Source organism: Tursiops truncatus, chromosome 15 (genome assembly GCF_011762595.2).
Source record: "Tursiops truncatus isolate mTurTru1 chromosome 15, mTurTru1.mat.Y, whole genome shotgun sequence".
Taxonomy (NCBI): Eukaryota; Metazoa; Chordata; class Mammalia; order Artiodactyla; family Delphinidae; genus Tursiops; species Tursiops truncatus.
In genome coordinates this window covers 35,653,017-35,678,107 of record NC_047048.1, presented here as the reverse complement: position 1 = coordinate 35,678,107, position 25,091 = coordinate 35,653,017, and the positions used below count along the sequence as shown (strand labels likewise).

Sequence of the window (25,091 nt, the reverse complement as noted above, 5' to 3'; positions counted from 1 at the left end):
GCGGGCAGAGGCTAGGGATCCGCCCCGGAAGGCGGGGGCGGGGCCGCTGCTGTCTGCCCGGGTACGCTGGCGGCCAGCGCAGACTGCAGCCGCCGCCCGACGAACACCATGTCTCCTGGCCCACTACGCCCGCTGCCGCGGCTCTTCGTGCTGGGGCTCGGGCTGGCGCTGCTGAGCGCCGCGGCCGGGGAGCGAGTGCCAGGTATGCCCGGCCCGGGCTGGGCGGGAGGGCGTGGGAGACGGAGGACTCCCAGGTCCGGGATCGGGGAGCCGTCATTGGGGGCCTAGAGGAGGGGGCAGAACTGGGGGGACTAGGCGGACATGGGGATCCGGGGTCAGGTGGTCTCCAGACACCGCGCTCCCTGGCCAGGAGAGGTCCCATCTCGCTCCCAGCTTCATCCGTAGTCCGGGCCTCAGTTTCCCGCCTGTCCAACTTGGGGGGCGGGGGAGGCTTCGGTCCTGAGTCTGGACTCGGAAGTGGAGAGAGAAGAAAAGTTTGAGGGAGGGATGTCCCGTCCGGTAAGGTGGCACGCCCCCAGCCTGATCAATACCGGGTCTGCCCACCCCCCTTAACCGGAGAGTTGGGGGGGTGCTGAGAGGCACGGAGGTCTGTGCCCCCCATACCATGTGGGGTGCCCCCTTCCATCCGGTGACTTCAGTGCCCAGCTATGCGGGGGGAGGGACCGGGGTCGGGCCCGGTGCCCAGGAATGAGTCACCCGCCGGCGGCGGCGGGGGGGCTGTTATGGGGACCTGACCCACTCCCCCAGCGTCCCGCACTACGCCCCCCTCTCCCCCGCGCTGCCGTGTCCCGGTCGGGCCGTGCGGTCACCTGTGAGGAATGTGGAGGGAGGGCGCCGGTGACTCACGTTATTCGAGCCGGCCGACCCTGACCTCAGCCCCAAAAATAGCCGCCCCCCGCCTCTGACTCGTGGCCCCCTCCCCAGGCACCACCCCCTGCTCTCGCGGCAGCTCCTGGAGCGCGGACCTAGACAAATGCATGGACTGCGCATCGTGCCCCACGCGACCGCACAGCGACTTCTGCCTGGGCTGTGAGTGGGGGCGGGGCCAGAGCCGAGCGGACCCCAGTCTGGGGGAGAGGGTTGCTGGGTGGAGAGGGGAGCAGATCTGTGGAATTAATTGGGAGAGGCTGGATTGAGGAAGGGGCTCTGACTGGGGTAGGGACCAAGGTGGAGGAAAGGCTTAAGGCTCCGATCTAGGGGGCGGGGCTGGTCCCTAGAGGGGCGAGGTCTGACTTGGAGTCCCGCCCCCAGGCGCTGCGGCCCCTCCAGCCTCCTTCAGGCTGCTGTGGCCCATCCTTGGGGGTGCCCTGAGCCTGGCCCTCGTTCTGGGGCTGCTTTCCGGATTCCTGGTCTGGAGACGGTGCCGCAGGAGAGAAAAGTTTACCAGTAAGTGTGCCCCTGCCCGCCCGACGGCCCCTCATCATTCCTCAACAACTCCCCCGCTCCTGATGCCCCTCTTCTTATCTTGCAGCCCCCATCGAGGAGACCGGCGGGGAGGGCTGTCCTGGCGTGGCCCTGATCCAGTGACAGTGAGCGCCCCCTGCCAGCAGGAGGCTGCGCCCACTCATCATTCATTCATTCATTCTGGAGCCAGCCCCAGCCTCCCAGACACAGCCAGAGCCAGGCTGCTCCAACCACAGGGGTGTGGAGGGATGGGGGACAGCAAGTCACCTCTCTGAAGCCTGGGTCCAGGCTTCAGAAGGGCCTTCCAAGGTGTCTGACTGCCCTGACTCTGGCTCCAGAATAGAAAAGGAGACCCTGGCTGGCTCATGCCAGACAGCTGACACTAAGGAACCACAGCATTTGCACAAGGGTCCCCCCACCCCCACTATGGCCTGGGGGCCAGGCTGACCTGAGAGACAGACACAACATCAGGACCCACCCACTCAGATGTACTGAAATTCCACCAGGGGGTCTCAGCCTGGGGGGCTAGGGACCTGTTCCTAACTCTAGGGGGCTGGCCCTCTAGCACGGCTGGCCCTAAGACACTGCCCCTCCAACCCCCAAAAGGGGGGAGATATTTATTTTGGGAAGAAAGTTTGGAGGGGGAGAGAATTTATTAATAAAAGAATCTTTAACTTTAAATGGTTTGGAGAGTGGCATAATCCCAGCCTGACTTCCCAGAGCTGGAGGGAGGAGTGAGTCAGCCGCGGGGGTGGGGGTGAGGCTCTGACTCACACATTCTCAATGCCTGAGCCCAGCCTGCCAGGACCTGGCTGTGCCCTGACCGTTTTCCAGGGAAGATCTTGAGGAGAAACCCCAGCATCCAGCACCCCTGCCCTGCCCTCCCTTTCCCAAAGGCCCTGGGTTCCACACTGTAGCCTTCATTTGCTCAGCAATCTTTATTCAGTTCTCTGGGGAGGGGACGGCTCCCTTCCCATGCTCCTGCGCCTCCCACCCCAGGGCTCCGTGGGGCTCAGTGTCCTCTGTTGGGGGAAGGTCCTTGTGCCCAGAGGCCTGGTCTGGAGGAAAAGCAGGGCAGCTGCTCCCTTCGTGGGAGTGCTGGCCTCCCCTGCTGTGGGGAAGAAGGAAGGTGGGCAGGGGCACTGCCCCCCAGCACTCAGAGCTCCATTATGTCCCCAGCTGGGGTTGCAGGATAGTGGCGGCTGGGGGTGTCCCCCAGCCTCAGCAACCGGAGCGCCTCAGGGATCAGGTTCCCAGGGTAGCACCAGAGAAGCAGCTCAGAGCAAGGGCTTCTGGAAGAGGAAATGACAGTCACGGCACAGGGCTGAGGCTGGACTGGCAGAGCCACACCCCACCTGGTACAGGTCCCCAGGGGCTCCTGGACTGCTGGCACCTTCCAAGGAGCCAAGTAGGGAAACAACAGAGGTTGGCTAGAAGCTAAAAATAGCAAGATGAGGCAGAGCCTGGAGATTGGCTCTGAGGATTGGGTATGATCCTCCAGAAGGCCCAGCTAGTGGATTGTGGATTGTGCCTACCTGAGTGGGGGCAGAGCTGGGGGGAAAGCCATGGGGGGGCTGCAGTAAGGGTGGTCATTGTGCAGGCTGAGTCTAGAGAAATGGGTGACCATGTTCTCCTCAGACAGGAACTGCTTGCGCAGGGGCTCCCTGGGGAGAGACGAGGAGGCAGGCAGCCTGGGATATTCAGAAGAGAGGTAGTCTGATGGGGACCTGAGGTGACAGAGGGCTTGCTGGGAGTCCCTCCCTGCCCCCAAACTCACTGCTCCTCCTCCAGGCGACGCTTGGTACTCATGGGCACAGGTCCTCGGAGAGGGGAGCTGGGAAGAAAAGAGATCCAGGAGCACCCCACCCTCTTGGACCCATCCCCAGGATCTGCCCAACTAAGCCTGCAGCGTCAGCCAGGAGCCCCCAGCCCAACCCTGTCTCAGCTGACGCCTAAGTCACCTCCTCTCCCAGACCATCCAGAAGCCTGCCTCGGAGTCTGTCCAGAGTCTGCAATCCTGTCTTAACTCATGCCCAAGCCCTGCCGATAAACCCCACCGCGTGTCATGCTGCAGACCAGCCCTGAGGGCCCAGCAAAGCTCCTGGGCCCCCGGGCCAGGCCCACCCAGGGCCCCCACACACACCTCGCGTCCAGGCCTCGGGACGCCCCTGAGTCAGCCCGCGGGTCGCGCCGGGCCCGACCCTGGGGGCTTCGCTCCAGGGGTTGCTGCAAGATCATTGGTGTTCGGGGTCCTGCGAGCGGAGGGGTGGGATCCGGGCGACAGGGGCGGAGCCTCCGAGGGCGTGGCTCAACACGTGGGCGTGGCTTTAGGCGCGCGCGCGCGCGGCCAGGTTCCACGCAGGCGCGGAAGACGGACGGCACGCGACTGGAAGGCGGGTCGGTTCAGCGGGGTAGGGGAGGGGAGGTAGGGGAAGGGACCTGGTGTAGTGGCGTTGAGGAGGGCGCCACTTAGTGTTGGGACCTTCTTGGCGGTCACCTCCGCTCCTGGGACTCGGGTTACGCGGCGGCCGCCTTCACGCCGGACCCGCCACCAGTGTTGAGTAGGTGACGCGCCGCGAAAGGGAGGCGCTCGCCGGCACTTCCGGTCTCGTGAGGCTTCGTCGCGCGCGGAGCACTCTGGGACTTTTATTTCTCGAGATGGAGCGAGCCATGCCGCAAGCGGTGCCTCTGGGTCAGGTGAGGGGGCGTGATGCGTGGTACCTTCTGGGGTTTGTAGTCCATGCCCGGCTCCGAAGGGGCCGGCAAGGAGTCGTGCGCTCAAGACCTGTTTTGCGTGGGCTGTTGGTGGGACTCGGATTCTGACCCGAGGGAGGGAGAGTAACCCAGAAATACCTCAGGGGCCTAACATGAAAGTCAGGATACGGATTAGGAGTCAGTACGTTTTTCTGTATTGGAGTAATAGAGCCACTTTTTTTTTTTTCTTTTTTTTTTTTTTGCGGTACGTGGGCCTCTCAATGTTGTGGCCTCTCCCGTTGCGGAGCACAGGCTCCGGACGCGCAGGCTCAGCGGCCATGGCTCACGGGCCCAGCCGCTCCGCGGCACGTGGGATCCCACGGACACGAACCCGTGTCCCCTGCATTAGCAGGCAGACTCTCAACCACTGCGCCACCAGGGAAGCCCCTAGAGCCACTTTTTAAGCGGTTTCTCCGAGGCAGCCCTGTGCGAAGCTTTTTATATACAGTAGCTCGTCCAATCGTGACGAAATCTCCAGTGGGCTCCTTTTGACAGTTGAGGAAACGTGGAGGAGAGGCTGAGTCCTTGGTCAACAAAAGTTCCAGTAGGCATCAAGCCTCAACTCTCCCCTTTCTCACCTCCTTCTTCGAGCCACTCCTGGGACTATATGGACAGGTGCCTGCTTGGTGGGCTATAAAAAGGAGAACTGAGAAGTCAGTGCGGTGGGAGGCCGGACTGCGGCGGGAGGCCGGACTGCAGCAGGGGAAGCAGGAAGGAGTGTGTGGTTCAGGGGTCCCAGACGCCCCAGACAGCCTTCATCCAGCCTCTCTCCACAGATGGAAGTATTTCAGGCCTTGCAGCGGCTGCACATGATCATTTTTTCCCAGAATGTCTCACCCTGTGGGAAGTTCCTGGCAGCCGGCAACAATTACGGGCAGATAGCCATCTTTAGGTACCCTTGCCCCTGCTCCCCACCATCCATTAGCTCTGGCACTTGGTCCTCCTGGGGCTGATGCCCCCTGCTTCTGACTCTCAGGCCCCTCTCCTTTCAGCTTGTCTGCTGCTTTGAGCTCTGAGGCCAAAGAGGAAAGTAAGAAGCCCATGGTGACCTTCCAAGGTGGGTGCAGGCATTGAGGCCAGCTTAGGGAACCCCCGGGTGGACGAGAGGAGCAGGACAGGGTCACTCAGGTTCTGTACTTCCATTTAGCCCACGATGGACCCGTCTACAGCATGGTCTCCACTGATCGACATCTGCTCAGTGCTGGGGATGGGGAGGTGAAGGCCTGGCTTTGGGCAGAGATCCTTAAGAAGGTGAGTGTGGAGCTGGGGGAAGGGTGAGGTGCCCAGACCCAGAGAGAGCCTTTGAGGTCACCCAGTGTTTTCCTCCATGAAGGGCTGTAAGGAGCTGTGGCGTCGTCAGCCCCCATACAGGTGAGCCAGGCCCATGTGGGCAGAGGGCATGTGGGGGTGAAGGTACTGCCTCACAAGAGCTGACTCTGCTTTCCCTCTCCCAGGACCAGTCTGGAAGTACCTGAGATCAATGCTTTGCTTCTCGTCCCCAAGGTTTGAGCCCTTTTTAATCGGGGCTCTGCCCTGCCCTGTTTTGGGCCCAAATTTTAATCCTTCCCCTCTCCCTGTTCTGACTTGACATTCTCTTCTGACCCCATCCTTCCTTCTTCTGCAGGAGAATTCCCTCATCCTGGCGGGGGGAGACTGTCAGTTGCATACGATGGACCTTGAGACGGGGACCTTCACAGTGAGAGGGCTGTGGAACTGGAGTGGCAGGGGCGGGGTGGGGGAGCAGGGGCAGCAGCATCCTTCCTGGATCTTGTCCTGACACTGCCCCTCTCCCTGCAGCGGGCCCTCTGGGGCCACACAGACTACATCCACTGCCTGGCACTGCGGGAGCGGAGCCCCGAGGTGCTGTCAGGTGGCGAGGATGGGGCCGTGCGGCTTTGGGGTAAGGGAATGTCTGATTGGAGGGAAAGATGGTGGTAAGGGAGGCTGGGGCAAGGAGGGTGCTTTTTATGGTTCTTCCCCCACAGACCTCCGCACGGCCAAGGAGGTCCAGACGATTGAGGTCTACAAGCACGAGGTGAGGGCGCACCCCATGCTCTGTCCTTCTTCCTTCCTGGGCATCTCCTGTGTCTTCACCTCCTCCTCTATTCTCCTCCTCCCTCCCAGGAGTGCTCGAGGCCCCACAATGGGCGCTGGATTGGGTGTTTGGCAACTGACTCCGACTGGATGGTGAGCCGGGCAGAGTGCAGGATGGGGTGGCAGCTCCGGGCCCTGTCCAGCTGAGAGCCTGTGGTTCATGGCGGCTGGGGACCCCCACCTTTCTGCCCAGGTCTGTGGAGGTGGTCCAGCACTAACCCTCTGGCACCTTCGATCCTCCACACCCACCACCGTCTTCCCCATGCGGGCACCACAGAAGCACGTTACCTTCTACCAGGACTTGGTGAGGCCCTCTGTCTTGCTTCTGCCAGCCCTGCCCCGCTCCCCCTGCAGCCCTGAACCCTGAGGCCCCTCCTTGTCTTCCACAGATTCTATCAGCTGGACAGGGTCGCTGTGTCAATCAGTGGCAGCTGAGCGGGGAGCTCAAGGCCCAGGTGCCTGGCTCCTCCCCAGGGCTGCTAAGCCTCAGCCTCAACCAGCAACCAGCAGCCCCTGAGTGCAAGGTGGGTTCAGCAAGGGGCAGTGGGGATCCTGGGAGGCCAGGGCATGTGGGCAGGTCAGTCACTCCCCTCTTGCCTCTAGGTCCTGACAGCTGCAGGCAACAGCTGCAGGGTGGATGTCTTCACCAATCTGGGCTACCGAGCTTTCTCCCTGTCCTTCTGACCTCCAGCAACACCCCCACCTCCATCTCAGGGGTTCGGAGTGGTTTGGTTTTTTCTTTTTTTTATACTAATAAAATTTGGGGCCTTTTTTTTTCATGTGCTTTTTTCCCAAGAATGGAGGCCAAGTCAGTGCAATGATTTATATATTACTCTTTCTGAGCTTGATACATAAATACCCACCCTCAACCCTGTCCTGGAGCATGCCGGGGGCCAGGGGGCCTAGTCCCTGGGAAAGATAGACTTATATAGATTCGAAAAACAGCTCTGCCACACCTGCCCCTGCCACCCACCTGGGGTACCTGGTCCCCAAAGCTGGCCCCTGCTCCCGGTGAGCCCTTGCCCAGCCTCTCGGGGTGGAGAGGGCACCAGCCGCCTTTGGCAGACAGTCGAGGCCCGTTGCTCCGCTGGCCAGAAGAGGAAAGGGAGCCAAAGAGGGCAAAGGTGGCCCCCTCGACCAGGCGCTCAGGTCCTTCGGAAGAGGTTGCTGAAGAAGCCGCCGGCGGGCCCAGGGCCCAGGCGCAGCGAGAGGCGCGGCGGGTTGCGGCTCGGGGCGGATCCAGCCGCACTCAGCTCTTTCTGGCGTTGTGATCGCAGCTGCTGCCCGATGACCACCTGCATGTCGTCCTGCGGACAGGGCGGCCGGGCCGGCAGGTCGGGTCAGCGTTCGGCACCGCCCCTGCCGGCACCGCCCCGCCGGCACCGCCCCGCCGGCACCGCCCCTCACCTGCCAGGCTTCCAGCTCTTGCGTCAGCGCCACCTTCTGGCGGATGGTGCGAAGCAGCTCCCGGGAGAGGGAGTCCCGCTCCAGAGAAACGCGGCTGAGCTCCAGGGCCAGTTCCAGGGACCTGCAAGAGCGAGGGGCAGAGAGCAGGTACGAGGGCGCTGGGGCGTCAGCGAACAGTGGTGGTTGGGGGCTCCTGGACGCAGGCGGGAGTGAGGCCGCTAATACCGAAACCAGGGAGGTTAGAGGGCCCTTGCATCGGAGTGGGGACAATTATAGCACTCGCGGGAGGGAATCCGAGACCCAGAAAGGCCAGAGTGTCCTGGGGGCCTGCAGCCCCCCCTGGGGCGGTGGTGGATGGTGGCAGATGCTCACTTGTTCACAGCCTCGTCCCGATCCGAGAGGGCACCGCTTAAGATCTCCTCGGGATCCTCCTGCGCCCGCAGTTCCTTCTGCCTTTGCAGCTCCTCCCGCAGGGACTGTAGCTCTTCCCGCTGCAGCGCTATCTGCGGACAGGGTAAGGTGCAGAAAGGCAGGTAGGCCCCTGAGTGCCCCAGCTCTTACTCTTCCAGGCAGCCTGGACTCCAGCTCGCCGCCCTCCCGCCCCCTCCCCCACCCCCCCATCCCTGCCTGCTCCACAAACAACCCAGACAGTTGTGGTCCTGTGCTGGAGATGAATTTTCTGAGCGCCTAGAGGGGTGGGGCTGGTCGGGGCTAGATGGGTGGTATAAGCCTGCAGGAAGGATGCATGGAGAAGCATTGGGAGGTGGGACTAAAGGGGCAGTGTACTTCAGGAAGTCTTCCTGGAGGAGGTGACATACAGGCTGACTCTTCAAACATGATTGCAAGTTTGTTGGGTTGAAGGACTATCCAGGTAGAGGGGAATTCGTGGGCAAAGGTTCGGAGATGTAGATGGGAAAGAGAAACTGACATTGAGAGGGGCTTTGCGTCCAGTACTATGCTCCCCCCACCTCATCCTGCAACCGGACCACTTCCGCCTCCTTCTCTTCCAGTGTTTCTGCTGGGCTCAGGGATGCTCGCTTCCTGGGAGGCTCCAACCTCTCCTCCTGGGGCGAAGGCTGGTGGCTGGATGCCTCTTGGGTCTCTGGGGGCAGAGTGGCCTATTCACCAAAGAAACTGGTCAGTGCAGTGTCAAACCTCGTGGGAAAAAAAGGAGGGACGGAGTCTGCAGCCCTCCTGGATGGTACGTGTAGAGGCTGGTGGGCCGAGAGCTCACCAGAGCATCTCCGCCTTTGTCCGCGTTCTGGTCTTGGTCCTTGCTGTCGAGGCTATGGGCAAGCTCTGACTGAAGCGAGGCTCCTGAGATGTTGGCGTCCTGGAGGCGCGACTCCTCCTCCAGCTCCGAGACCCGCCGCTGCAGCCTCCGCAGCGCACTCAGTGCCTCCCCCGCCTCGGAGCGCGCGAGTTCCAGCTGCGACCAACCCACCACAGAGTGAAACAAGGGCGGTCAGCCAGGTGCTCCCGCCACCGGCATCCCGCGGCCGGCCCACAGGGGGCGCCGGCACGCCGCAGAGAGTCAGGCAGCTCCGCGCGTCCGCGCAGCCCAGCGCTGAAGTTGGCTCCCACTCCCGGATCGCTGGGCTGCCTTGGGCCGCGCAGTTACCCTCGGCAGACACCAATTTCCTCCCCTATAAAGCAGGGCGCCGATGGGTGCCCCGGCTTCAAAGTCTCCCATCACCGTCCCTCCAGTCCCACCCCACCAGGTCACCTCGAAAAGCCCCACCCCCTCCCCCGACCATACCAGTCTACCTTCTAACTCTCTCACTAGTGCTATCATCCAGCATTGACTGATCCTTTCTTCTAAGCTGGGCAATGTGCTGAGTGTCTCACACCCTTACCACAGCCATGTACCATTACATCCCATCTCACAGATGGGGAAACTGAGGCTGGTGTTCCACAATAGTAGGAAGGGACACTGAAATAAGAACCCAGGTAATTTGACCACAAAATGCAAACTCCTGAGATCTCAAACATCAAGCCATACTGCCTCTTTTCATTTCCTTTCCTCCATTTTCACAGCCCAGACCTGGTCCAGGTCCCTATCATCTCTGCCCTGAGTTCTGGCCTCAGCCCCATCCCTGGCCTCCCAGATGCCAGTCTCTGATGCATTCTAAGATTACTGCCCCTGCTCAGTAGCTTATGGCTCCCACTTGCCCTTGTGCTAATGCCTGTGCTCTTCTGGCCCAGCTGTTAGGGCTCCCAGTGACCCAGCTCTGGTGTCTTCTTCCAGGAAGCCCTGAGGCAGTGGCCAAGGCCCTGGCTGGATGCAGCTGCCCACCCCAACCCTACTAGTCACCTCCAGACTGTGCTCGTGCCTCTCCCGCCGTAGCAGCAGCAGCTCCTCATGGGTTGCCTGTAGCCTGCCCTGGCCCTTTTCCACCTCCTCACACAGACCTCGAATCTGGGCCTCCAGGTCCTGTCGGCGACTCTGGAGCATCTGATTCTGGGGAAAGGCCTCAGAGCTGGAGTGGAAGGGCTAGGCCAGGCACAGACAGCTCCCAGCCAGCCTTCCAGGCTCAACAGACCCAGCTGGCACTCACCTCCCCCTGCAGACATTCCAGCCGTGTCCTCAACTCTGCCCCAGCCAAGGCCTGGGCCTGGCACTGACCCCGAAGGCCATCCAATTCTCTCTGAAGCTCCTGCTCAGTCTGGGAGGCCTGAGGGTGGGGGGAGGCAGTGGAGCCCTCAGCTGGCCCAAGCCACAACACCAAGCCCAGTGCATCCACTCCCACCAGGACCCAGGTATCTGCCACTCCTTCCCAGGGACCCGGGGTCAGAGCCGTCCCACCTGGGCCAGCTGCTGGCTGAGCTGGAGGTTCTGTTCACTGAGTTCACTGAGGGCGCGTGCCCGCTCCCGTCCGCTGTCCTGCTGCTCAGAACGCTGCTCCCCCAGCTGGGCCCGAAGGGCCTCCACGTCCCCCTCCAGCTCCACAGTCCTGGCCTCCCACTCAGCTCCCCGGGCTGCCAGGCCTCGGCGGAGCTCATGGTTCTCCTGCTGCAGCCGCTGTGGGGGCCGGGACAGAGGGTAGAGACAGGGAGAGGTGAGACTGGAGGGGACGCAGGGAGACAGAGACCCAAAGAAAGTCCAAGGGGGGTCTGAGACAAGCCTGAAAACCAGAAACATGAGAGAGCCGGGGAGGAAGTGGGCAGAGGGCAAGACACAGCCTCAGACAGCAGAGGAGGAGGGGGAGCAATAGAAAGAAGCTTCCAGGAGGAGCTGACCCTGGGCCAGAGTTGGGCGGGGCTCCCTGATGCCCACTCACCTCTGGCTGCCACCAGGGCTTCTGGACCCGAGGGCGTAGGCGCCATTTGTGGCGCCTGAGTCTGGCAGAATTGAAGCCTCGGCCCATGGCCTCACACACCTGGGCTCCAGGGGCTCGGGAGGTTCGGCCTCTGCCCAGCCTCTCTGCTCCGTCCCTCTCCCCCAGCTCCTCCTGGCTAGCTCCCTCTAATTAACCCTGGTTAGCCACACCCTGGCCCCAGGCCTCTGCCTGCCCTCCCCCAAACCTGTCTAACCAGCAGGGGGATGCTCCTGGCACACCCAGATGCCCAGCTTGTGGAGGCAGGCAAGTCAGGGGGCCAGCGTCTCCTGTCTCCCCGTCATAGACTCTCCACGCAGGAAGGTGAAGCTAATCACAGCTGCTACAATGATTAGCAGGCATTCCTGCCAGGGCCTGTGCTAGCACTTTATATTATTTTATTTACTTCACGAGACTTAGACTCCTTAACATCCTCATTTTACAAATGAGGAAACTGGGCCTCAGAGAGGTTAAAAGCCTTGCCCAAGGACACACAGTGAGTTAGTGGAGCCGGGATTCTAACCCAGGCAGCCAAGCCCTTAACCAAATACTGTGGGGGCAACACAGCTCTAGGATGGAGCCCACAGATTCGGGGTCTGATTGTCCTGGCCGTTGTCCTGCTCTGCTGCTGCTTTGTGGTAAGGCAAGTTCCCTAATATCTCCAAGTCCCATCCATCCATCCATGCATCCATCCATCCATCCATCCATCCAATATTTCCTGAGCTCACCCTGTTTTGGAGTCTTTGTCAGCAGTAAGTGAGACCACCAAGTTCCGTGCCTGAAGCAGCTTAGAGTCCAGAGGCAAATGGACACTTCATTGAACCAGGTAGTTTCAGAGGGGGAACATTAAGAGCTCTAAAGAAACCCTGGTAAGTGATGAAAAGGAGTGGGGTGGGGTGGGGATCCCTCAGGAGGAAGTGATGTCTGTTGACTCCTGCAGGGCAAGAAGGAAGAGGGCTACAGCAAGGGACAGCAAGTGCAAAGGCCCTGAGGCAATAAGCGTGGGTTGCTCAGGGAACTGAAAAAAGGCCCCCTCTGAGAAGGGACTGCGTGGCTGAGATGACTGACGTCAAGGAGGTCACAAGGGGAGGAGTTTTGGTTTCATTCTAAATGTGAGGGGGAGCCACTGAGAGATTCTGGGCAAGGACTGAAATGATCTGATTTGCAATTTTTGAGGATCCCTCTGGCTTCCCCATGGAGAAGGGGCTCAGGGGGCAAGAGTGGAAGCTGAGGACCAGTGAGGAGGCAGCTGCAGTGTCTGGGGCAGATGATGGGGCTGCGGCCAGCTTGGAGAGACGGTGAGAAGTGGGTAGACTCACAATCTAGTTTCGAAGAAGAATCAACAGGGCCTGCCAGTGTGGGAGGGAGAGGTCACAGAGATGTGCAGGCTCTGGTCCTACGGCGGGAAGCTGGGGTGGGGACAGCAGGGGATGGGGTCATGGAATCCAGTGCCACTTATGTTGAAATGCCCATTAGGTGGCCAGGTGGGGAGGGTGTGGGGCCGACGACATGGATACAGGAGTCAGTGGTGTCTAGGGTGTTTAGGGGACCAGATGTGACCCCCAGGGTGAGAGTGTGGCTGACCACAGCCTGGGCAGAGGGAACTGTTCATATCTCCCAGAGCCGGGTGAGAATTGACTGAGATGATGCATGGAAAGTGCTTAGCCCAGAGCCAGGCAGGGAGAGAGCCCAGGATATGTTGGCAATACTGCTGAGGAGACAGACCCAAGATTCAGAGAGGTCCAGCAGCTTGCCCAAGGTCACAAAGCCAGGCAGGGATCTGAACCCAGGTCCTGTCTTGCCCTCAGAGCCCATGTTCTTAACCACTGGGCAACACTGCCAGGGAGGCTGGTCCCAGACCTGAACTGCTGTTCCAGAAGCATCCCCCTGCCTGGCTTTCCTCTCCCTGCCCCCCTGCCTGGTCCCTCCCCTGTCCTCCATCCCCCCAGCCCTGCCCTCTGCTGTCAGCTCACTTCCTCATGCTCGGAGTGCTGGGCGCTCAGCATCTCCAGCCGCCGCTGCAGCTCCTCATTGCGCTCCAGAAGCATCTTGCCAAGCTCTGCGGCCAACAACAGGTCTTTCTCCTTCTGCTGCAGCTGCAGGGCCAGGTCCTCGGGCTCCTCAGGCCTTGGGCCCCCTCCCAGGAATGAGTCCCGCCGCTCCAGCATGAAGGGGAAGAAGCCCTCATTGCTGCTGGGGGAGGTGCCCCTGGAGAGCAGCCCGGATGGGAAGCTGGGCCCTTCTGGGGAGCTCATGGTGCCTGCAGTGTCTGTGGGGACAGGTAGGTCTGTGGGGAGAGGTAGCTGCATGACACTCTACACCGCAGCCCAAAGGGGTTCACTGCCCTGCCCCGCACCCCCACCCCCCCCCACACACACACACACACTGGCCAAGACGTGGCTCTCCTGCAGTTCTTCACCTGCCTGCTGGCCCTCTCGGTCCTGCAGCCAGGGCCTCCCTGGGCCATGAAGGGTTAATGATCTGTGTCTTGGCTGTCCAGCTCCTTTAATGTCCCCAGGGTAAACTGAGGCAGGGAGAAGCAGGAAAAAAGCTGTCCAGGCTTCTGCCTCTAGCAGATGTTTTCTGCTCCCAGGAAACCTTCTCCCAGTGCTCCAGGACCACACGCCACCCCAGTGACAGTCCCCACCCCCCTCTTCCCATGACCCAGCTGTTCTGGCTCCCAGCCTCTTACCAGCTGAGAAACTCTTCCCAGAACCCAGGTTCTTGGGACTCAGGACTCTGCGATTAGTCCAGCCTCTTCTCCCAAGAATACAGGGCCTTGTGAACTTCCGTGTCCTGAGCCCTTAGCCCCCAGAAATCCAGCACCCTCCCTTTCCAGAAGCCCAGGCCCAAGTTCCCTGCCCCCCAGCCCTCCTGGCCCTTGTTTTCCTATTTTCTCAGGTCCCCATCCTGAACTTAGGTGCCCAGACCCTCAGCCCACCCCTTCTGGATTGCTGGCCCCAGTCCCTCAGATTCCAGGCCCTGAGCGGGTGGGCGGGCCGGCGAGGTAACAGGTTGTGCCAGCACTGCCGCCCGACCGTCCACTCCAGGTTTCTGTTTACTTCCCGCCCGGATTTGGGGATGGGAGCCTGGTGGCACTCCCCTAGGGCCGCCAGGGCCCGCAGTTCAGGGGCTCCAGGGCTCAGGAGGGAGGGGACACATGGGGCTTTCCTGGCATATTATCCCTCTCCAGCACTCCTGAGGTTCTCCACCCCCTACGCGCGCACACACGTCTGTCCCTTCCCCTCCTCCCCTCGCCATGTGTCCGACCCTAGGCCTACTCTCAGGACCCAGGCATCAGCGGCAGTCCCAGCCCAAATGCCCCCCGGCCAGGCTGGGGGTCTCCCTGACGTGGCCTCTGCAGGCCCAACACCACTCTGGGACTCAGGGGTATCCCTCCTCCTCACCCCTCCCGGCACCGAGCTACCAGTTATTAGCACCTCAGCCCAGGCGTCAGGGTCCCCACGCCTCGACACCCAACCCTAGGCGTCGTTAGCCCAGCCACCGCCTTCCTGCCTTCCTTCCTGCCCGCGTCCCCCGTTTCCCGGCCCCGGGAGTCCGGCCCGGCCGCTCCTGCCCCGCCCCATGCCCCACTCGCCCACTCTCTCCGGCCCGGTCCGCCCAAAACTTGAAGGGCCCCCATCCTCGGCGCCCCTTAGGCTCTCACCCGACGACGCCGGGCTCCCTCCGAGGTACCCGCGGCCCCGGTCCCCTCTTCCGGAGACGGCGCCAGGTGAACTGCCCGCACAGGTGAGGGGGCGGTGCCACGGGCAAGGCTGGGGCGCCCCCTGGTGGCCGGAATGGCCAGGTGGGGCCCAAAGAAAGTCGCGTCGACCCAAGTCAGAGCCAGTGACCCATCTTGCCGCCATCGGAAAACGACAGGGCCCATTAACTGACCACCTGCTGTGTGCAGACCCCTGAGTATATATGTCAGCTCCTTTCCCCTCACAACTTCCCTTGTGGGATAGGAAATTATTAACAATAACAACAAATCTAACATGTATTAATGCTAAGTAATATGCTAAGTAATAATATCTTCTTATATGGGGATAACTTCTTTACTTTCATGACATCCTAATGAAGCAGGAACTACTATTATCCCCATTTTACAGATGAGGAAACTGAGGGCCAGGGAGAATCTAACTTGCTTGGGGTCACATGGACAGAACTTGAATGTGAGCAGCACAAGTGTGACTTCAGGGTGTGTGCTCTTATGCTGATTCCCGTGCTGTAGGTGACAGCTAAAGTGACTTGCCCGTAACCACACCTTAGCCTGTGCGCCTCCCAACTTGAGGCTCTCAGTTCCCAGGCTGCACAGAGGCAGAGGCAGAGGCAGAGGTCTGGGTATGGAGAGTGGGAGGATCCAGGCCTGGGTTCTGGGGTCCAGCCCAGTGCAGCCTGGGCATGCGGGGGATGCCCCTGCCGTGGCCTGGTGGCTTGTCAGGAGTCTCCTCAGACTTCCAGGGCTCCCTGGGTCCCTGTAAAAGGGGTTCCTGTCCTGGTGAGTAGGGACAGATGGAGGGCTGGGAGCAATGGTATGCTGGTAACACTTTAACAACAGACTCTCTGGGGAAAAAGAATGCCCTGAGTTGTTGCTTTTGCCAATTTCTGTGCTGTAAGTACTCCCTCCAAAGCTGATTTCAAGCTACTGATGTGACATCCTTGAATGTGGAGATGGGCAGAAATGTCCATAATCAGCTTTTGCCAGCCAGTATCAGCTGGGTTCCCTGCCCCTCTGGCTGGGGGGGTCAGGGCTTCTGAGTCTTGGAGGACTGGAGTCCTATCTGGCTGAGTTTTAGAAAAACAGGAGGAAGATGGGAGCTGGGACTCCTGACTTGTGGGGAAATGGATGCAAGGATTCCTTGGAGGGATGGTTCGGGGGCTGGGACTACTGCGTCCGGGGCTGGGACAAGGTTTCCTGCCAGCACAGAGCAGGGGTACCAATTACATTGCAAAGGGGTCTGTGGGCTGCCTTGCCTGGCAAGGCTACTACATTCTCCCATAGCACCTGTGGGACAGCCTGGCAGACTTCAGAGGGCTGGAGACACCCCAGCCTTGCCTCGGTGCTGCCACCTAACTCCCTCCAAATACCAGGACCACCCGGGGCCCCAGGTGTAATGCACCCACACTCCACTCCCTGAGCCCCCCTCCTGCCAGGCAGGGGGTGGGCTCACCTGGAGATGAAGTGCTCAAGGCCCTACTCCCAAAGGAGGTTCACAGTCCACCCAGGAAGTTGGAGGAGGTGTAGACCTATAAACCAGAAAGGCACCAATAAAACAAACAGCAAAAGAGCTTGGCTCTCGGGTGCTGGCATCACATGGCTTCAATCCAAATTCCAGTTTGGTCACATGTCAGCTGTGTGTACCTGTGTCATTCAGCTGACTGGCCTCTGCAGCCCTCAGTTTCCCCATCTGTAAAACAGAGGCGATCACAGTTCCTAGCTTATGGAGTTCTGAGAATTCAATGAGGGTGAAGTACCAGCGCTTAGGCTGTGCTCATGATCCTCAGCAGGGCCCTAAGAAATGACTCACCACACGTATTACAATGCATTTCATCCTCACAGCAACCCTATTAAGTCATTGCCATTCACAGACAGGTTACCAGCTCAGGGAGGCAAAGTGATTTGTCTGTGGCTGCATAGCCGACCTCTCATCCCAGCTTGCCTGGTTCCCAGCCCCAGTCATTCTTTGGACATTTGAATCTGGCCTCCAGCCTCCCTGCTGGACCTGAGTCCTGGTCTCCAGCCCCTCCCCTGTCCCCCAGCTCCCCTCTCCCCAGCCTCCCTGCTGATCACAGGTGAAGATGGATAAGAGTGACAGAGTGGCCCCAGGGAAGCCCTAGGGATGCTGGGACATGTCCAGATAAGAGCAGGGATGATAATAACCCAGCCCTCTGGTCTCCAGCCACCCCCCAAGCAAGCCAGCTTCCTGGAGCCTCCAAGCTCTGGCTCGGCCCTGAATGCTCTCCCCAGCCTTCCTAACCACCTGGTGAGTCCTGGTGTCTCCTCCCTGGGGAAACCTCCACAGACTTCACAAGGACTTGGGCAGCCTTTGCTGGGCAGCGGAAGCCAGCAGAATGCCCCACCCCCTCCAGTGAGGCAACCCAGGGAATGGCGCACTTCCAGACCAAGGTGCCTCTGGGCTTTTACGACAGATACAGAGTCTATGAACAATAAGTAGTATTGTTTGGGGCATTTAAAACTTTCCTATAAAATGTTTTGCACTGAATACGTTGTTCTGTAACTTGCTTTTTTTCATTTAGCCTGATATTTCCAAGTTTTTTCCCAACTTAAAAAAAAAATTGACTTTGTTGGTAGGTATTCATTCCCTAGGGCTGGCATAACAAATTTATGGCTCAAAAAACAGAAATGTATTGTTTCATAGTTCTGGGGGCCAGAAGCCTGAAATCAAGGTGTGGGCGGTGTTGGCTCCTCCTTGAGCCCCCGACGGGCATCTCTCCCACACTGCTCTCCCAGCTCCATGGTCCATCACCCAGAGCTCCCCGTGCTCCTTCCGCAGGTCTTATCCCCTGGAAACCACTGATCTGCTTTACTTTGCCTCTTCCAGATTGCTCTCTGAATGGAGTCGTGGCAGTGAAAGCACCAACTCCTAACCACAGGACCGCTAGGGAAGTCCCTGCTCCTGGCTGCTTTGACCCAGCATAATGCTGCTGCGATTCATCCATGTCATACATATCAGTGGAATCTATAGGGTTGAGAAGTTTCAAATCTAAAGGAAAGTTGCTGAAATAACACAATGAATACCCTCCACTTAAGCTCCCAATGGTGGACATTTTGCCACATTTGCTTTCTTGCTCTCTTACACGACACACACTCGCACACATTTTACTAAACCATTGGCTACTTCACCTTGCATCTCTGAGGACGCAGATATCCCTCTACATAATCATGTACCATTATCACATGTGATCGACTGAACATTTCTCTTTAGACCCCTTTCATCTGAAATACTCCCCTTGCCTTCTTTTTTTTTCTTTTTTTAAATATTTATTTATTTATTTTGGCTGTGCCGGGTCTTAGTTGTGGCCCACAGGATCTTCTGTTGCGGCATGCATGCGGGATCTAGTTCTCTGACCAGAGATTGAGCCCAGGCCCCCTGCATTGGGAGCATGGAGTCTTACTCACTGGACCACCAGGGAAGTCCCACTCCCCTTGCCTTCTTATGTGTCTTTGGGGATATTGACTTTGGGGGGAAGAATACAAGCAGCTGTTTTCCAAAATGTTTCTCAGACTTATCCAGGATAATGTATTTAGATTTAGTTTGTTCTTAACAGCTGTAAGGTATTTCATCCAATGTTTATGCCCCGATTTGTTTCTCCACTCTCCTATCAATGAACACTTAGTCTTCTGGCACTTCTTCAACATTATAAACAATGTTCTAATGCACATCCTTGTACGTAGATCTCCATGGACACTTGGATGGAAATTTTATGCTGTCATCATTCTAGAAGTAGAATCAGTGGGGGGAGGTGTTCCAGTGATCTCTTGCTGGGTAATAACTATCCCACCATTTAGAGGCTTGGAACAGCAAGTTTTTTTTTTTTTTAATTATTCTTTAGAACTTTTTTTAAAATTTATTTTTGGCTGCGTTGGGTCTTCATTGCTGCACGTGGGCTTTCTCTAGTTTTGGCTAGCGGGGGCTCCTCTTCATTGCGGTGCGCGGGCTTCTCATCGTGGTGGCTTCTCTTGTTGCAAAGCACAGGCTCTAGGCACACAGGCTCAGTAGTTGTGTCGCACAGGCTTCATGTGGGATCTTCCCAGACCAGGGCTTGAAGCCGTGTCCCCTGCATTGACAGGCGGATTCTTAACCACTGTGCCACCAGGGAAGCCCAGCAATTTGGTTTTCTCTCTCACAGTTTTGAGGGTTGGCTGGGCTCTGCCGGGATCTCATGCAGTTGCAGGTAAGATGGTGGCCGGGGCTGGAGTCGTCAGATGGTTTCTCCGCTCCCAAGTCTGGCGCCTGGGCTGGCTGGCTGGGTCAGCTGGGACGAGATAGCGTTTCTTTCTTCACGCAGCCTCTGCACGCGTCTGCCTGGATTTCCTCCCAGCGAGGCTATCCCAGACTCCTCACGTGGCAGCCGACTTCCCCAAAAACGAGGTTCCAAGAAGCCTGGGCAGAAGCTGCCAGGCTTCTTAAGACTCAGAAGTTCCCAGAACCATCACTTCTACAGCATGCTACTGGTCAGGTAAGGCACTGAGTCAGCCCAGGTTCCAGGGGAAAGGAGTGGATTCCACCTCCCCACAGGAGGTGTAGAGAAGAATTTGCAGCCATCTTTTACCTACCACAGAGGTTATACTCTTCAGTTTTATTAAATATCGCCCAACCGGTTTCCAAAGGGTAGGTATGAATTTACACTCTGTAATCAGAAGTCCAACTCCATTTCTGATGTTTGCTGATAACCTAAAAGCCTCAGGCTTCCCTCTTCCCTCTTGTGTCCCACATCTGGGCAAGCTGATAAGAAGGCCCTGATGCTTGCTCCCTTGCACAGGCAGGAAATTGAATTCAGGAAAGCCCTGGCCAGTGTGGAGGGGCCCTCAATCCAGCCTCACCCCCTAACCACAGTGAAAGCCCCTCCTCACTCTCTCAAGCCATTTCTGACCTGCTTGGGAACCTGCCCTGCTCCTCCCAGGAAGCCTCATTATGTGAGTCATCAATCTTATCCTACTCTCTGGCTATGTGTGACCTCATCAGTCTTCACCTCTGAACCAAATTTTGTGTGGAGGGTTTGATCCCATCATGGAGCGACCAGGAAGCACACTCCTATCAGCAGAGTGTGAGTTTCATCTAGCCCGTACCTAGCTAATACTTGGCATCATCAGACTTTTTAATTTTTGCCAATCTGATGACAAACATGGTGTGAGATAATAGAAAAAATATATATCGGTCTGTGCCCTCAGTTCCTGGTACAAAGCTCCTGAAATCCTTGTAAATGGGGATGCCAGGAGAAGTGAGGTTTTCATTAAGTTGGTGTCAGTGAAGTGGGATTTGCTAGAACTCATGGAAGCATGTGGCTTGGGAAGAGAAAGGATAAAAGGGCAGGGGATGCGGAGATTTTGATTCCTGGTGGCCATGTGGTCACCCATGGCCTGGAGAAGCAGCTGTGCTGTATTCAGGTACTAAAGGTAAAAGCTGGCAATGGAATTTAGGGATGGACCCAACTCCCAGGGAGTTGGTTCAATTGAGGCAGAAGGAAATGAAAACTACTAAGAAAACAGCAAATGATTCAATTGTTTATTGTTATTGGTAACAGCTAAAATGAAATTAAAAGAGAGTGCTGGGTGGAACATTGATACTGATCAGATTTTGGTGAGTCTGAGCTTTGGCCACTAGCCTAATGCCACCCACTGAGGGAAAAGTCATGCAGGGACAACCATAAGAACCTCTGAGACCTCAGGTCACCAGGAAGGTAGTCAAGGGGGGGGAAGGGCAAAACCAAGAAACTGCTGAAAACAGGGGGACAGTGTGGAGGGCTTTTTTTCATTTCGTGGATCAGTATCATCACTTTCTTGAAGACCCTTTCTTGAAATGGATTGTGAGAGTAACTAGCTTAGGGGCTGTTCTTTGGTTTTGAGTCTGCAGAGTGGAAGGGCATGTCTGGGTTGTTCAGGACCCACAGCTCAGTATGAAAGAATCACAGATGGTTATAAGTGATCCAGACCCACAGGAGGTTATTCCCGAGGGAACAGCCAGCCTGGTAGACTGAATAAAAGCCACAGTAAGGTCTGATTACCCTGAGAAGGAGAACTATCCATCTCGCCCCATAAATGCCAAGTGGAACACTGCAGATGAAGTGGCTGACAACTCTGTATGCTAGCCACCTGGGGCTGGCTTTAAAATGACTTGAATATTCGCCCACAAAATACGCCCCTTACCCCGACCACCCTCTGGTTGGGGGGTGGCCCTTTTGCATGGGTACCCCACATAACCCGACTGCTGCAAAACTGAAGGACAGTTCAGGAAGCCTTATAAATCTGCGGTCCCAGCTCCCCCTCATGGGTCTTACTAAAGAAAAAAAATTAGGTTAATTAACAAGAAAATGGGGGGACTTCCCTGGTGGCGCAGTGGTTAAGAATTCACCTGCCAATTCAGGGGACATGGGTGTGAGCCCTGGTCCAGGAAGATCCCACATGCCACGGAGCAACTAAATCCGTGCGCCACAACTACTGAGCCTGTGCTCTAGAGCCTGCGAGCCACAACTACTGAGCCCGCACGTGCCTAGAGCCTGTGTTCCATAAGAGAATCCACCGCCATGAAGAGTAGCCCTCCCTCGCTGCAACTAGAGAAAGCCCAGCAACAAAGACCCAACGCAGCCAAAAATAAATAAATAAATTTAGTTATTAAAAAAAAAAATGGGGAAAGGCAGAGAGAATCAAGAGACAAGAGACAGGTCTTGGCAGGGTGAACATTTTTAAAGGGTTATTAAGAAATAAGGTGAATAAAACGAATATTAATAGGAATGAAACAAAGAGGAAAACGCGAGGAAAGAAGGACTTCCTTGGTGGTCCAGTGGTTAAGACTCCATGCTTCCATTGCAGGGAGCACGGGTTCAATCACTGGTTGGGATCCGGGATCCCACATCCCGCATGATGCGTGGCATGGCCAAAAAACAAAAAAAATTAGGGGGCTAGCAACCTGGGGAGAAGTCGGACTCAAGTCCCAGAACCAGCTCTGGAGATTCTGCTTGGCCATGAAAGTTTTTAAAGGGGAAAAAGGGGAGGTAATCTCAGTTAATCACTGACTGTCAGTTTCTTTTTCTTTGACCGCACCTCGCTGGCAAGTAGGATCTGAGTTCATTGGAAGAGTGGAGTCTTAACCACTGTGCCACCGGGGAAGTCCCCTCAGTTAATCATTGAGATAGGGGGTCAGAATCATCACCATCTCCCGTTGGGTGCAGCCTTGTCGACTCCTTGTGATCTTTCTTTAGATGCCACCTTGTTCACACAGTTTCTTCACGAGATTACTGAAGGGGAAGCTAGGAAAAAGATCTAGTCATCTGTTAATTCCTTATTCTTCATTTCTATTTCTTTGATCTAAGGAAAGAATCAGGTTAGGCTAAGTGTTGTGTGATCAAAAGATTTGAAAGGTGTGCTTGGGCCGGAAGTTAGTTACAATATGGCTTTGCTAAAGTGACAAGACAAAAGGGACCTCCTGCAGAGAGCTCTTTCCTGCAAAGAGCTCTTTCCTGCAAAAAGCTGCTTACAGATCCCCATTGTCAGACATCACTCCATTTCTAAGGGATTAGGGGCGAAGGTCCATCTTCTGTAACTTCTTCCTGCTGATATAGGGTGTCGTAGTCTTAGAGTGGAAGATGCTGACATGCTTCTATAACATCTCTTTGCTGACAATTTTAGTTGCCCACTTACATATACGGGCCTAGCGAGCTACAATTTTTTTTTTTTTTTTTTTTTTTTTTTTGGGGTACGCGGGCCTCTCACTGCTGTGGCCCCTCCCGTCGCGGACCGCAGACTCAGCGGCCATGGCTCACGGGCGCAGCCGCTCCGCGGCATGTGGGATCTTCCCGGACCGGGGCACGAATCCGTGTCCCCTGCATTGGCAGGCGGACTCCCAACCACTGCGCCACCAGGGAAGCCCGCTACAATTATTTTGACGCCCACAAAGATACAGATTATTATGAGCAATAGTGTTAACCGCATTCTCTTGAGGCCAGTACTTGGAATTGTGCTAGCCAAAGAGTCAGTACTTCTCAAAATGGAGCAGCTTATGTCATGGCTGCAGTCTGGTCATCATGCTTTTTCCCTCTGGGGGACAGTTACAGTATCTGTAAAGCAACTCAAGAATGTGCATCAGACACTGAAAGATTCTATGACTCTATTGTCCTGATCATTAACTACTTGAGCCTGCCCTTTTGTGACTCAGGGAGGCTTGGGAGACTTCAGCTTTTCTACAAACAAGAGGCAGGGGACATTGGAAGGGCCTTTGTACTTGGGGGGAGGCGGGGGTACCGCAGTGTTCTGCTCGGTTTAAATTCCTCCCTTCTGCCTCCCCCTAACCCCACCCAAGCAACCACTGATCTGCTTTCTATCCCTCTAGTTTGGTTTGCATTTGCTAAATATAACTGGAATCATATAGCATGATCTATTTTTTTGTCTGCCTTCTTTTTTTGTTTTCCACATTAACTTTTTTTTCTTATTGTGGTAAAATACACATATATAAAATTTACTGTCTTAACCTTTTTTTCTTTTTTTGCGGTACGCAGGCCTCTCACTGTTGTGGCTTCTCCCATTGCGGAGCACAGGCTCCCGACGCGCAGGCTCAGCAGCCATGGCTCACGGGCCCAGCCGCTCCGCGGCACGTGGGATCTTCCCGGTCCAGGGCACGAACCCGTGTCCCCTGAATCGGCAGGCGGACTCTCAACCACTGCGCCACCAGGGAAGCCCTACCTTAACCATTTTTAAGTGTACAGGTTGGCGGCATTACATGCAGTCACAATGCTGGGCAGAAATCACCACCATCATCCCCATAACTCCTTTCAGCTTGTAAAACTGAAACTCTGTCCCCATTAAACACAAACTACCCCTTCTCCCCACCCTTGGCCCCTGGCAGTCACCACTGTACTTTCTGTCTCTGTGAGTTTCAGTACTCTAAGTACCTCATATGAGTGGAATCCTGTAGTAGTTGCCTGCCATTAAGTCTTTTCAAGGACAGTTTCTGTTGATTTTTTTTTCCTTTGAACTGGCCATATTTCCTGTTTCTTTGTGTGCCTTGTGATTTTTTGTTGAACACTGGGACATTTAAATCTAATAATGTGGTAACTCTGGAAGTCAGATTCTCCCCCTCCCCAGGGTTTGCTGTTTTTTGTTGTTGTTTGGGGGCTTTTTTTTTTTTTTGGAATGTTGTAGGCTGTCTCTGTGACTGAGGTGTGAACTTAATGTGTTCTTAGGTCTTTTCTGAGCCTTTCCTTGGGCACACGCAGTCACTTGCTAATTTTCCCCATAGATGCAGGTTTTTTGTTTTGTTTTGTTTTGTTTTAATGTTCTAGTCTTTAATGTCTGACTCCTGAAAGGGGAAAATCGTTAAAAGATGGGGATTAATACTCAATGCTCTGTGGTGACCTAAATGGGAAGGAAAAGGAAAACCAAAAAAGAGGGGATATATGTATATGTATAGATTCACTTTGTTGTACAGTAGAAACTAACACAACATTGTAAAGCAACTATACTCCAATAAAAATTAATTTAAAAAGAAAAAGAAAGGGGTTATAAAGGGGTCCGGGGCCTTTAAATCCCCTGGCATTTACTTCAGCCAGATGGGCGGGGGCTGCAGCAGCGGGCGAGCTGCCACAAGAATGGCTGCCGCCCCTCGGTCTACAGCTCCCTGATCAGAAGCATTGATCAGTCTCAGCCGTCAGAGCCCAGATCCCCCATCTTCGGAGGACAGGGTCCTTTTTTGCTCACCTTCCTTCCTACAAGTTCTCCAGGTGGGGGATGGGCAGCTACTACTGAACTGAGAGCTGAAATTGATGGCCATTTACTGTCCAAGCCTTCCCCTGGAAGTTGTAAGCCTTCAGGCTTCCAGAATAGTTCCATCAGACAGATTCTGCCAGTGCAATTGTTGTCCAGGTGGGGAGACAGATTCCTGGTGCTTCCTACTCCACCATCTTCCCAGAATCTTCTCCGATCCAAAGCCTTTTGCACAACAGTGGGTGAAACAGTCGGGGAGTGAAGAAGGGAACTTCCCAGGACTCCTTGACACAGGAGCCCCACTCACCACTCATTGTGGTACCAAAACCTGTTGGTGAAGCCCTGACTTGGCGGCAATTAGATTGAGAAAACAGAACTAGAAGTGCAAGAGTTCATGAGACTATGGAAGTTGGAATGTTTAAACAGCCTTTATGTAAAGAAGCTGTGTCTCCTTTACCTATTGTTTTATGGGAATGGATATTATGTCCTGCTGGGAATATTTCCCCTACCTGGTATTGTAAACTCCAAACCTGTAGATGGAGTCCCAGCGGAGGCCACATCTAGGAATGTAAGGGTCGATTGAATTAAGGTAAAAGTTCTACTAACTGGAATTCTACTAATTGGAATACTCCATCAGACTTTCTGTGAAGTGC

General features: G+C 56.2%; 4 protein-coding genes and 1 long non-coding RNA gene across 10 annotated transcripts; 3 read left to right on the top strand and 2 right to left on the bottom strand.

Moving 5' to 3' along the window:
* The first annotated feature begins 45 nt into the window (after positions 1-45).
* TNFRSF12A (TNF receptor superfamily member 12A) lies at positions 46-1,684 on the top strand. Its single transcript, XM_033841346.2, has 4 exons — positions 46-202; positions 946-1,050; positions 1,273-1,407; positions 1,493-1,684. The coding sequence occupies exons 1-4, from the start codon at positions 109-111 to the stop codon at positions 1,546-1,548; spliced, it is 390 nt and encodes a 129-aa protein (XP_033697237.1). The 5' UTR covers positions 46-108; the 3' UTR covers positions 1,549-1,684.
* Positions 1,685-2,344: 660 nt separating this feature from the next.
* Positions 2,345-3,701, bottom strand: HCFC1R1 (host cell factor C1 regulator 1). Of its 2 annotated transcripts, none has more exons than XM_033841344.2 (4): positions 3,569-3,701; positions 3,203-3,259; positions 2,961-3,116; positions 2,345-2,717 (listed from the first exon to the last, which is right to left on the bottom strand). In XM_033841344.2, the coding sequence occupies exons 1-4, from the start codon at positions 3,661-3,663 to the stop codon at positions 2,582-2,584; spliced, it is 444 nt and encodes a 147-aa protein (XP_033697235.1). In that variant the 5' UTR covers positions 3,664-3,701; the 3' UTR covers positions 2,345-2,581. The 2 variants fall into 2 exon arrangements, with proteins under 2 accessions (XP_033697235.1, XP_033697236.1); XM_033841345.2 differs by having other exon boundaries at positions 2,350-2,717; positions 2,961-3,089.
* Positions 3,702-3,983: 282 nt separating this feature from the next.
* On the top strand, positions 3,984-7,045 carry THOC6 (THO complex subunit 6). 2 transcript variants are annotated; one of them, XM_033841339.2, is made up of 13 exons: positions 3,984-4,122; positions 4,956-5,071; positions 5,172-5,236; positions 5,327-5,430; positions 5,513-5,550; positions 5,634-5,682; positions 5,804-5,875; positions 5,977-6,079; positions 6,165-6,214; positions 6,304-6,366; positions 6,467-6,577; positions 6,663-6,797; positions 6,877-7,045. In XM_033841339.2, exons 1-13 carry the CDS (start codon positions 4,084-4,086, stop codon positions 6,955-6,957), a joined length of 1,026 nt encoding a protein of 341 aa, XP_033697230.1. In that variant the 5' UTR covers positions 3,984-4,083; the 3' UTR covers positions 6,958-7,045. The 2 variants fall into 2 exon arrangements, with proteins under 2 accessions (XP_033697230.1, XP_033697231.1); XM_033841340.2 differs by lacking the exon at positions 4,956-5,071.
* Positions 7,046-7,082: 37 nt separating this feature from the next.
* On the bottom strand, positions 7,083-13,252 carry BICDL2 (BICD family like cargo adaptor 2). 4 transcript variants are annotated; one of them, XM_033841333.2, is made up of 9 exons: positions 12,971-13,252; positions 10,487-10,702; positions 10,239-10,355; positions 9,995-10,141; positions 8,915-9,109; positions 8,649-8,798; positions 8,053-8,183; positions 7,681-7,801; positions 7,083-7,580 (listed from the first exon to the last, which is right to left on the bottom strand). In XM_033841333.2, the coding sequence occupies exons 1-9, from the start codon at positions 13,250-13,252 to the stop codon at positions 7,419-7,421; spliced, it is 1,521 nt and encodes a 506-aa protein (XP_033697224.1). In that variant the 3' UTR covers positions 7,083-7,418. The 4 variants fall into 4 exon arrangements, with proteins under 4 accessions (XP_033697224.1, XP_033697228.1, XP_073648487.1 ...); XM_033841337.2 differs by lacking the exon at positions 12,971-13,252 and adding an exon at positions 10,962-11,243; XM_073792386.1 differs by lacking the exon at positions 8,915-9,109.
* Positions 13,150-24,230, top strand: LOC117308253 (uncharacterized). Its single transcript, XR_004522191.2, has 4 exons — positions 13,150-13,278; positions 17,564-18,917; positions 19,032-19,202; positions 23,235-24,230. It is a non-coding gene; the product is annotated as an uncharacterized lncRNA (long non-coding RNA).
* The last annotated feature ends 861 nt before the right edge of the window (positions 24,231-25,091 follow it).